This window comes from Geotrypetes seraphini, chromosome 3, assembly GCF_902459505.1.
Source record: "Geotrypetes seraphini chromosome 3, aGeoSer1.1, whole genome shotgun sequence".
NCBI classification, from domain to species: domain Eukaryota; kingdom Metazoa; phylum Chordata; class Amphibia; order Gymnophiona; family Dermophiidae; genus Geotrypetes; species Geotrypetes seraphini.
Window position 1 is genome coordinate 363,959,085 of NC_047086.1, and position 12,515 is coordinate 363,971,599.

A 12,515-nucleotide genomic window follows, 5' to 3' on the forward strand; every position below is an offset into this window, starting at 1 on the left:
TCCAAGCTAACCACAATGGGATGGTGGGAGAGTTGGCAACTTAGGAGAATAAATTTTGTAATACTGTTTGGCCAAACTGGAGAAAGTATCCAGACAATAATGAGAAGTGAAGGTGTGAACCGAGGACCAAGTGGCAGCCTTACAAATCTCCTCAATTGGTGTCGATCTGAGGAAAGCTACAGAGGCTGCCATTGCTCTGACCTTATGGGCTGTGACTTTACTGTGAAGGGGTAATCCAGCCTGGGCATAGCAGAAAGAGATACAAGCCGCCATTCAGTTGGAGATGGTGCGCTTAGAGATAGGGCGTCCCAACTTGTTCAGATCGAAGGAGATGAAAAGTTGAGGAGCAGTCCTGTGAGGCTTGGTGCGTTCCAAGTAGAAAGCCAAAGCACGTTTACAGTCCAGAGTGTGAAGAGCTGATTCTCCAGGATGAGAATGAGGCTTTGGAAAAAACACAGGAAGAACAATGGATTGATTCAGATGAAATTCCGAGACCACTTTGGGGAGGAATTTGGGATGAGTGCAAAGGACCACCTTGTCATGATGAAACACTGTAAAGGGCGGATCCGCAACCAATGCTTGAAGCTCACTCACTCGACGAGCAGAAGTGAGGCCAATGAGAAACACCACTTTCCAAGTGAGATATTTCAGAGGTTCAAATGGAGGCTTCATAAGCTGGGAAAGAACAACATTGAGGTCCCAAACCACTGGAGGCGGTTTGAGGGGAGGATTGACATGGAAAAGTCCTTTCATGAATCTGGAAACCACATGAGTGTAGGCCTCCTTAAGATCCAGAGAGCATAACCAGTCGTTCTACTTGAGGAAGGGATAGAGAGAAGCCAGGGTCAACATGTAAAACTTCTCCCTGACCAGAAACTTGTTGAGCACCCTGAGGTCCAAAATAGGACGCAGGTCACCCGTCTTCTTCGGAACAAGGAAGTACCGGGAGTAAAAACCCTTGTTCTGGCTCGACGGCACAAAGCCGGAACAAAGCCTGAGCTTCCTGAAGAAGGGCGGTCTGGGTTAAGTTGGAAAGATACTCTTTTGGAGGATGTTCCGGAGGAACTTAATGGAACTGAAGAGAGTATCCCTCCCTTACGATGGAAAGGACCCAGAGGTCGGTGGTAATAGTCGTCCATCGATGGTAAAAATGATGGAGACGACCTCCAATAGGAAAAAAAGGGGAGGGCAGAACGATGGAAGTTATGCTCCCTACGAGACAGTCAAAAAGGCTGAGGAGCCTTGGGGACAGCAGAAGGCTGAGGCTTTTGTTGGAGCTTCTGCTGGTGCTGCCTCTTCACAGGCTGATGGATGGTGGGCGCCTGCTTCGGTGGGAAGCGCCTCTGATAGATCATAGGCGGGCGAGACGGATGAGCAATAGCAGGCTTGGGCTTCTGGCGGAAAATAGATTGAAAAGACTTTTCATGCTTCGATAGTTTCTCCATCGCCGTCTCGATGGACTCGTCGAATAGGTCTGCTCCCGCACAGGGAACAATCGCCAGCCTGTCCTGGAGATTCGGATCCATATCAATGGTCCGGAGCCACACCAGGCATCTCATGGCCACCGAACAAGCAGCAGCTCTGGCCAAGAGTTCAAAAGCGTCGTAAGATGATTGCATCATCTGTAGGCGGAGTTGGGACAACGACGCCAGGACTTCCGAGTACTCGAAGCGAGCCTGAGAGTCTATATATGGCAAAAACCTTTGTAGAATGGAGAGAAAAAATTCAAAGTAGGTCGCAAAATGAAAACTATAATTCAGGACTCGAGAAGCCATCATCGAGTTCTGGTAGATGCGCCTGCCAAATCTGTCCATGGTTTTGCCCTCCCGGCCAGGAGGAGTGGAGGCATAGACCTGGGAGGGATGAGACTGCTTCAAGGAGGACTCAACCAAGAGGGACTGGTGAGAGAGCTATGCCCCATCGAAGCCCTTATGGTGTACCGTGCGGTACCTGGCATCCAACTTCCCTGGGACAGCGGGGATGGAGTAAGGACTCTCGAAACATCTCATGAAAGTCTGGTCCAGAAGCTTATGGAGAGGTAGACGGAGAGACTCAGCAGGAGGTTGGGGAAGATGCATCGTCTCCAAATATTCCTTAGAAAACTTGGAACCCGAATCCAGGGTAATATCCAGATCCACCGCCATCTGCCGCAGAAAGGACGAGAAAGATAACTGGTCAGCCAGGGCCGGGCCTCGAGATGGGCTCGAAGAAGTCGAGGCGGCCTGATCCGCCGAGATCCGCAGGGAGAGAACGAACCCACGATGTCCTCGAGTTCCGGCATAGGAGGAGAAGGAGAGTAATCCGGTGAAAACTCCTGAAAGGGTTGTTTATGACAAGGCGAGGCATGCCTCGAAGAATGCCTCAATGAATGTCTCGAGCGACGACCTAAACTGTGTCGAGAAGCAGGCCTCAAGCGTCGAGGCGAGCGAATCCCAGACGAGGCAGCCATCAAGTAGATGGGGCTGGAGGCCGTGGATCGAAGCAGCTGAGGCTGAGACGAAGCCCCTCGAGGCACTACCCAAGGCTCGAGGCTCGGCATCGAGGAGGAAGGTTCTGTTCCAGGCAAGGTGGAGGCGCCATGCATCAAGGGTATCGGTTCCAAAGGTGGCATGGGCAAAGACTCTGCTCCTTGCGAGGCATGCCCCGAAGCCAGAAAAGACAGTCGCCAAGACTCTGCTCCCAGCAGCGAGAGTGTGCATCGAGGAGGCACAGGAGGCGGCTCGACCTCGCGGGACACTTCCGCGTGCCCAAGCTGGATTTGGGAGAGAAGCGCCGGCCCAATCTTAGTAAAGAGCTCAACAAATCGCTTCTCCATCATGGCATGGAACGAAGCCGGCAAAGAGGGATCCGCATCCACAATGGGACCTCCAGCACAGACATTGCTAACTCGGCCACCAGGGGGCTTGGGCTTAGAAGCCTTGGGCACCTTGAGCACCACTGGAGGAATGGAAAGCTGCGTTACCTGACCTGAGGAGACAGCAGAAGGCACCGCAGCAGGCATCTGAATCGAAGCCGGCACGAACGAGGCAGGCTTGAGCAGAATCTAGGACGAAGAGGCTGAAGCGGAAGTCGAAGGCATGGCGCTCTGCAATGAGGGCAGCTCTGGGGACACCTCCATGCTGAACAGCGACTCCCACAAAATGCAGCGACGCTTAAAAGCACGTGCTGTAAGTGTGGAGCACGGCCGGCACGATTTCGGGAGATGTTGAGGCCCGAGACACTGAAGACAGCGTCGATGAGGGTCCGTCAACGAAATCGCGCGCTGGCACTTGATACACTTTTTAAAACTGTGACAGGCCGGGACATAGGCCGAAAAAGCTCCGCCGCAAGATCGAAGCCGCGGGGCCGCAGCCACGCAGCCTGCCCGGTCGAACGATCGAAACAAAATTTTTTTTGGGGGGGAAAAACAAGAAAACGCAACGTGAACCAACGATAATGAGCAAAGAAAACTCAAAACCACGGACACAGAAGGCACAAGTGAAGGGACTTCGCGCAGAGAGGCAAAGACGGACTTCTCAGCTCCGCGGAAGAGTAAGAACTGACGCATCGGGCGGGAAGGCACTCGCGCATACGCGGTGTGAGCAACTCGAAACTTCTAAAAGTTTCTACAAGCAAGTATGCTTGTGAGATGTCCGCATCGGGGCTCCGTTGGATGACGTCACCCACTAATGAGAATACCTGCCTGCTTGTCCTGGGATAATGGAGATACAAGAGGAGTGCCAACCAATAGGACCACCTGTTAATCAGTTTCTCTATCTCCGCCTGCTGGTAGATGTGTGCTATCCCATTGGTCTCTGGATTCATCTGCTGCTGTTGCTAAGGAAATTGCTCACCTGCACAAAAAGTTATCTATGTAACAGGCCCAGTTCTGTGGAACCTGAGAAGTATGTGGATTATTTGTGGAAAAGGGGCCAAGTGTAAGGGTTCCGATTTATATGGTCACTGTTGTTACAGTGTAAATAACCTTGCACTATCTGAAAAGTAGCAATGAATTTAAAAGTTTATAGATCTACAAACAGACCAGACAGTTATGCTCATCAGCATTTCAGCAGCTCTTTCCTATACATTTCACTGGATAAAAACTGGGATGAACAAGATGCTTTGATATTTTTTGAGACCTTAATACAATTCTTCATATGAGATATTGCCTAACCAACAATACAGTGTTCTGTATCTTTTCATTTTACTGATAATGATTTAGAACCATGATTCAAGGAATGAAGATAGCCCCATAACATAATTATTCAACCTATATTCAGCCTTCTAGACTAACCCCTTCAAACAGAGTGCACACTGAAAAGGGTCCAATGGCATAGTATACATCTTTTCCAAATAGGAGTTCAAAATTTTTATAAATCCTATACATTCTTAGAATCTCTATCTTTTTATGTAGTATAGGATATGCTTCAATGAACATTATTTTATTTCAGATTTCAATGTGCAACCTTATATTTCTAAACATATGAAGTGTTCAGTACCATTCCAACTGCATGCGAGCTACTGCTAGTTGTTACTGGGGACCATCATAATACTTTCAAGTCCCCTTACCCCCACAAAAACAGTGAGCATAGCATGTGACCAGGGCAATGCACTTATCTGCTTAGTTGTAGGCACTACAGCCCCCCAGCCAAACTTCCTGGATCTTATATAGATTATCAGCGGCTCTGCAGATGGACAAATCCATGTGAAGCACTCTGTGTAACTTGTGTGATAAATATGCTGCTTTTAACCCCCCTATCTAGACCTGAGTTTCGTTGAGCGTCATTAGGGAAAGCATCATTAGGAGGGGTAATTTCCCAAGCTGAAACAGCATTAAACTCTCCTCAGTATCTTGTCCCTCTTCAACTTGGAAGCATCCACCTAACTCATGCCTACCTAGCACCCAACTCGCACTCAAAAAGTAGATCTGCTTTTGCAACGCCTAGAAGATTTTGTATACAATTTTTTTTTCCTCTTCATGTGCTTTGATTGAGAAACTGAGGTCAAGAGATTTTTTTTTTTGTTTTTTTTAATAAAACAGCAGAGGAACAGGATAAATGTTGAAGGTATATGTTTGATATTTATTCTAGAGAAATGACTGCTTGTGAATCAAGAGGATATAAGCTTGGCTTTGGAACCAACATGTGGCTTAATAGCAGTACCTACTGTATCAACTTTGTCCGTATCTGTGATTTTGTCCTGTCACTATTTTGCCCTATTTTAAATTTTTATTTTTTTTAATTTTTAAAACTCCAATTATAGCAATTGTAAACCGTCCAGATATTTGTTTGATGGTCGGTATATCAAACTGTAAATAAACTTGGAAACTTAAGAGTGTGTGGCGCAGTAGTTAGAGATACAGCCTTAGCACTCTCAGGTTGTTGGGTTCAAATCCCCCCACTGTTCCATGTGACCCAAGGCAACTGGAACTGTGACCCTGGGCAACTGGAACAGAAGAGAACTATGATAAAAGGAGACAAATGTAAATACCACATAGGCTATAATTGGTATATAAATAATTAAAATATAAATAAAATATAACACTGGTGCCAGCATTTTACTGCATACAATTTTAATGCAAAAAACAAAACAAAAACAAAAAACCTAGTATAAAATCGCTGTTCTAATAACATCATAATGCTAACACACAATAACGTTATACAATCAAACCTCTGTTTACGAGTGCACCGGTTTGCGAGTGCTTTGCAAGACGAGCAAAACATTTTCGCAAACCGAACATTGATTCGATTTGCGAGTCCCCCCCCCCCGCTAACCAGCATCACCCGCCCACCCTCAAACGCCGCCCCCCCCACCCCCCCCCCCGCAAACCGGCATCACCCATCCGCACAAACTGAATGCTTATCCCCAATGTGGCACCGGCATGCAGCACCAACCCATGGGAGGTGCTGGTGCCTGAAGATCGTGCCTCTCCTCCGACTGGGCCTTGAGCATCTGCGCATGCTCAAGGCCTTCCGGCTCTCGTTCTCTCCGAGAATCTCGGAGAGAGGTGGGAGCCAGAAGGCCTTGAGCATGCACAGATGCTCAAGGCCCAGTCGGAGGAGAAGCATGATCTTCGGGCACCGGCACCTCCTGTGGGTTGGTGCTGCATGCCGGTGCCACATTGGGGGGTAAGCTTTCAGTTTGGGTGGGCAGGGGATGCCGGTTCGCGAAGGTGGGGGGGAAGAGAGGTGGAAGCACACCAGTGGCCTCGGGGGTGGGGGGTCTTTTGGGGATGTGATGGGGTGTGGAGCAGCGCCAGTAGCCGGAGAGGGGGTTGGGCAGTGGAATGAATCAAGCAATTTTCCCTTACTTTCTATGGGGAAACTCGCTTTGATATACAAGTAAGTTTACGAGCATGCTTCTGGAACAAATTATGCTCTTAAACCAAGGTTCCACTGTATATGTTATTAGGACATTTATGCAACGCCCAAAAACATATTCTACAAAGGACATCTAACAAAATAGATGCGCTTAGATTCACTCAGTACTGCTGAGCACAATTCCTTATAGTGCATCTATGTATTATAGAATCGCGCTCAGCATTGTGCTCCTGGACGTCTAAACGACACCTAACTTTTAGATGTCCTTTATAAAATTTGACCCATAGAGTGTGTGATAATGAACATATAAAAATATCTATTAAAAAACACCCCCAGTAGATGGCACTCTTGTGGTTTCAATTTGAAACTAGAAAAGGAAAGGGAATTTAAAAAAATATATTCAACTTTAAACGTAACCCAAATTAAAAAGTATGGAAAACTGGAAAGAGGATTGAAACTCTTACCATAAACAGAAAATTATTTGGCTCATGGTAATTTTGAAACAACCATATTACATTATAATGAAGCTTTCAGAAATAAGCAAAACAAGGCTTATGTGCAAACGTTAACAGGACCAAATGCTGTCATGATTTAGAAAACTTCTGAAACATAGTTTGTGTACAGATGTTAACGAGTCAAGTGCTGTTGCAATTTATATCATTATTAAAACATGATGTATAAAAAGAGAAGGGGGTGAGAAGCAGAGTGAAAGCCCCGCTGTGGACTAAAAACACAGCCATGCTGTTTAAAAGATATTCATACAGCTGGACAAAACCAAGGAAAGAATATTTCATTTATTTTTTAAATTTCAATACTGTCTAGCCTTAGGCGTTATGGTTAGTCCAAAGACAATATAGTGTTGCCAAAAGATTGTGAAAGTAATGAAATGTGAATAAGAAAAACTTGTGAAAAGTAATACCATATGATATTCAATTAAACTTTTCTTTTACAAACACCACATGCTCTTGTTTCTAAAGAATGATAAAAGTATAAATGACTAAGACATTAAATTTGCCAGAAGGACAATTTCAAGACATAGACAAAACTAGGCATCATCAGTGTGTCAGAACCTTCTTAGAAAAGCTAAAACATCTTGATTTAGTGTACCCAGATAACTGCTGCAGAGTGGTTACACCATTTCCTACAGAAATATTTGGCAAAATACAATTATAGTCAAAATGTATATAGCTGAAAGACTGTTGCATGTTTCAATATAATGATCAAATTCCAGTTGTATCTAGCTTGGATCAATGCAAAATTAACCACATCCAGAATATTGAGCACTGGGGCTTGAATATTAAATTTAGCATAATAACATAACGTAACATAACATAAGATAAATCTTTATTTATACACCGCAAAAGCCTTTCAGTTCAAGGCGATTTACAGGAAAAATGGATGAGGAGAATCAGCGAGCTACAGCGATGGAGAGGACTGAAAATTGTATAGATTGCATAGTATAATTTGATATAAAGATATAGATATAGGCTTGTACAAAGAATTTAAAATATATACCTGATGCCTCCAGTTCATCCTGACTACATGACAAATCATCCAGACAGAGATCAATTAAGAGGACATGACCAACATCTGTAACCACAGCTGCCACACCGAAGAACCACCTCACACACTGGTGTAAGTGCTGAGTGCTGGCACTAGCGCCTCCATGATCTGTTATGGGCTCAATCGCAGTTACCTGTAAATACGCAAATTTATACATGAGAATACTTTTTAAAATGGCAAACACTGCCTCATCTTCTATTAAGAATACAGCAAAACACTGAAAGATGTAAATATCAGCCTCAGACAAATAAAACATACATGAATAAACAATTTTTAATCTAACAGAGTATAAAGATGAAATTTATTCATACTTAAGAGTTGCCATAATGGGATAGTCCAAAGGTCCATCAAGCTCAATATTTTGTTTCTAAGTGGCCAACCCAGGTCACAAGTACCAGGCAAAATCTCATAAAACAGATTTTATGCTGCTTATTCTACGAATAAACAATGGATTTTCCAAAGTCCATCTTAATGGCTTATGGACTTTTTAGGAAATTACCCAAACCTTTTTTTAAACCCTGCTAACTGCTTTTACCACATTCTCTGGCAAAGAATTCAAAAGTAAAGAGTTGCATGGTGACTGAAGTTTTAACTCGTCCCCACCCAGATCCATTCTATCTGCCCCAGTAACATTCCCACCTATATCCATAATCTTCAGACATAGATATTTCATTTAATTATGCTATGAAGTATACTAGAGGCTCGGACAGAAATCCATTTACAAAATGTATGTATTCTTTCCAATTAACATTTACAAATAAGTAATGGCACTTTATTAATTTGCAACCAAACAAGAAGAGGCAAATGAGATGTCTTAGAACAACCAAAGTTACTTTGTTAATACAAATAATAAAAAGCCATTGACCGTACATACAGTGTACGTCATGTATCTGAATCTATATTTAGTCAATGATTCACAGTATGATAAGCAAAATGGATTGATTAATCTCATGAAAAACAATGGCTCAGCCAGTACGGGATGGCGTCTTCCACATTAAAAATCACGCCAAAAAGCTATTTTTATTGTGGAAGATGTCGTACCCATACCGGCTGAGTCGCTGTTTTTCAACTCTTAACTCCCACTCACTATACCTATACCCACTGTATCATTTCTTCTATCATAATCTCCCCAACCCTGTAAATTAGATTGTAAGCTCTTCTGAGCAGGGACTGTCTATTGTATGTTAAAATGTACAGCGCTGTGTATGCCTTTTCAGTGCTATAGAAATAATAAATAGTAGTAGTAGAGCTGATGTTAGACAGCAAGCGTGAACTAGGACCTAAAAGGAGAGAGGAAGTGTCTTTTTTATTTATTTTGTTTACAAAACAGAGCAGGCATGGGGTTGGAGAGGTTGTAACCCTATACTTCTACTAAGACTAAGGGGTCCTTCTATTAAGGTGCGCATTTAGCGTGCGCTAAATCAGTTAGAGTACCTTAATAAAAGGACACCCAAGTATCTTAATAAAAAAATTTGGCCCACGACTTAGCTTATGTTTTAGATTTCAACCCCTTATGTAATTGAGTTTGACACCCCTGTGGTAGATGGTCATAGCCCATTTGTTCCTAGTTTATGTGTTGCTGACACTAAGGAAAGGTCTGTAAGAAATTTCCACCCTGTGGTTGTGCACCTCCTTCTCGGTCAGGCTCTGCTCCACAGTGATGGTGGTCCTCTTGTGACTGCCGTCATAAGGACATCCATTGTGTGGCAAGACAAAAAATTGTATCAAGATCCTCCTGGGGACACCAGTAAAGCTGCCTCATGATTTCTATGTATCCTTGTATTCTTATAGGAATGATGCTACAGTCAATGCTCTGAGCTTTCACCTGCTGGCCAAGGGGCACAACCCACTCATATGGACTAGTCTAGAAACATGCTGAGAAACTTTTAGGCAGATCTTGCCAAGTTTTCTTTGAATTACTTTAAGATCACATATGTTGTATTCACCATTTGTTCTTTGCTGGTTACTGATAACATAAATCCTAGATCAGGGGTGGGGAACAAGGGCCGCAATCCAGTTGGGTTATCAACAAATATGCACGAGTTCTATTTACATGCACCGTCTCCATTGTATGCAAATAGCTCTCATGCATATTTACTGAGGAAATCCTGAAAACCCGACTGGACTGCGGCCCTCATTCCCCATCCCTGCTTTAAGTTCTTCAAATGCTTAGAAAATGAGCACGAAAAAAAAAAAAATACCTCACTTACCCTTCCAGGAAGAACAATTGCTTTAACAACTCTTGATATCCCAAGGTCATACAAACAAAGAGCACTTCCTTCTGCTTCCTCCAACCCAACAAGCAGACCAGTTCTTTTCTGCCAAGAAAATTCTTTCACTGCAAGAACAGTGGGGGGCTGTTCAGTTACTCCGCTGAAGTGATATGCAGATAGCCTCTCGCCTGTGCTAGCATTTGCCACTTCAAGCTGAGGACCACATGCCAACCACGCTAATCCATTTCTCCCTGTAAGTTTAAGGTTAAACAAAACATGTCAGTTTGCGTCAGACAATAAGATACTCTAGATAAGCGGCTTTCAACCCAGTCCTCAGGATACCCACAATGAATATCCATGAGTTAAATTTGCATGAATTGTTTGTGTGCACATCTCATGGATATTCATTGTGGGTATCCTCAAAACCCGACTAACTAGGTATGCCCCCAAGAACTGGGTTGATAACCATGGCTCTAAGTATAAAGGAGTCATGGATAGAGTATAAAGCAGTCATGGATAAAAAAAATATGGCCCTAAAATCAGTACAGTGAGAATGAGTTTTAACCTATTACATATAAAACCAAATAGTTAAATGAGCCCAGCATCCTAATGCAATAGGTATGTCATTTTGAACAAGTAGGTAATTTCTACATAGCCACAAGCCTTGCAGAAGGAATCCCTGTTTTTGGCTCTTTTGGGAGGGAGGGATGGATGGATGTTTCTGCATCCCTCCTAATTCACAAAGGATTCTACTGCCATCTAGTTTTCTCCTTCTGCACACGAGCCTGAAGGAGTGTTTCTGTTCTGCTCTGCCTTTCTTTATTTTAATCTTTTTTTCCAGTTATTTTCTTTAGTAATTGGTACCAAGAATTTCCCAGTTCAGCTCTGCCTTTGTGAAGAACCAGAGGACTGCAGTCTGCAGATGACAGGCCAATCCCTTGTGGTACCTGTTAGCAAGTCTGCAGAAGCATTTTTGAAGCTCGGTGTTGTCCCTGAATAGCTTGCTCATCTACTGATTGCAGGGGTTCAAGCGCAGGCTGTCAAGCATCCATAAGAGCCTCAGCTGTGTCTCAGTGTGCTGGCTGCGTTGCACCTACCCCCTTGTTTTTGCATGTCGCGTTCCACAGGGGTGGAGGTGCAGTCAGGCGCTGATCTGAATGGCAGCCTGAAAATTCAACACTGGAAGGATGTTTTTCTTGAGTCAGAAAACTCTAGAAGGTCAGGCGGTTCAAGTCTTCTCAGGCCACCACCGTAGTGTTGTCTATGTCAATCGCCCAGGGCCACCAAGAGTGCTTATCTGTGTCTGGAAAACCACTTGCTCTTCAACTGGGCAGATCACCACCTTCAGGTGCTCTCAGCGGCACACGTAGCGGGAGTGGACAATGTCCAAGCCAATTTCCTCAGCAGATAAACCTTGGAGTCAGGTGAGTCGAAGTCAGCCTTCAAACCCATTGTTCATTGCTGGGGTTATCCTCTATTCGACCTCATGGCAACAGCAAAGAAGAAGAAAGTAGACAGGTTCTTCAGTCAAAGTTCCAAGCTCAGAAGAACAGGTCTGGATGCTCTGGGCCAGCCGTGACCGTAGAGCGTTCTGTTATATGTGTTTCCTCCTTGGCCCATGATAGGCCGATTTCTTCAAAGAATTGCAAACCATCTGAGAAGGGTCATTCTGATGGCTCCAGATTGGCCGCACAGACCTGGTCCTTCTTTGGACGGGTCCCACTGTCAGGCTGCAAGTGCAACCGGACCTTCTGTCCCAAGGTCTAATGGTCATAGAAGATGCAGATCACTTTGCTCTTACGGCATGGCTCTTGAATGTGAAGCGTTAAATGCACGTAAAGGGTACTCAGAAGTGCTCATTGCACTCTTCTTAAATCTAAGAAACCAACAACAGTTTCAGCCTGTGCTAAAGTAGGGGAGACTTTCCAAAACCGATGATGCACCCATGAAAAGGTGGAGCCATTTTCAGCTCCAGTTTCTGTGGTATTGGCTTTCTACCAAGCTGGCCTAGACAAGGGCTTACAGTAGCAGGTCTCTCTTGTTTCAGAGCTTGAGACCTCAGATCTATGCTAGCATCTCATCCAGACATAGCCAGATTTCTGAAGGGTGTACTACATATCAGGCCTCTGGAGAAACCTTTCCCTTCATGGGATCTTAACATGGTTTTTTGGGGCCTCAATCAGGCTCCTTTTGAGCCACTGAAGGAAATGTCTCTGATGGATCTGGCAGAATGTTTTTTTCTGTGTGGCTGTGACCTCAATGAGATGGGTTTCAGAGCTCCAGGATATTTTGCAAGGAACCTTTGCTTAAAATCACAGAAATTGGAGTTTCTTTGCACACCGTTCCTCCTTTCCTGGCTTGTGTGGTGTTTCATGTCAATCAGGAAGTCCGATTGCCAGTGTTTCAGTGCAAATCAACATGTTCCAAGAAACAGGACCGG

At 44.3% G+C, this 12,515-nt stretch overlaps 1 protein-coding gene across 2 annotated transcripts in view; it reads right to left on the reverse strand.

Moving 5' to 3' along the window:
• The window catches only part of AHCTF1 (AT-hook containing transcription factor 1), a 368,321-nt gene that overhangs the window by 315,693 nt on the left and 40,113 nt on the right, over window positions 1-12,515 (reverse strand). For both annotated transcript variants that reach the window (XM_033936331.1, XM_033936330.1), the window contains exons 3-4: window positions 10,073-10,326; window positions 7,815-7,995 (exon numbers count right to left, since the gene is read on the reverse strand). In XM_033936331.1, coding sequence (XP_033792222.1) covers window positions 7,815-7,995; window positions 10,073-10,326 — 435 coding nt within the window. The remainder of the gene's footprint in view (window positions 1-7,814; window positions 7,996-10,072; window positions 10,327-12,515) is intronic.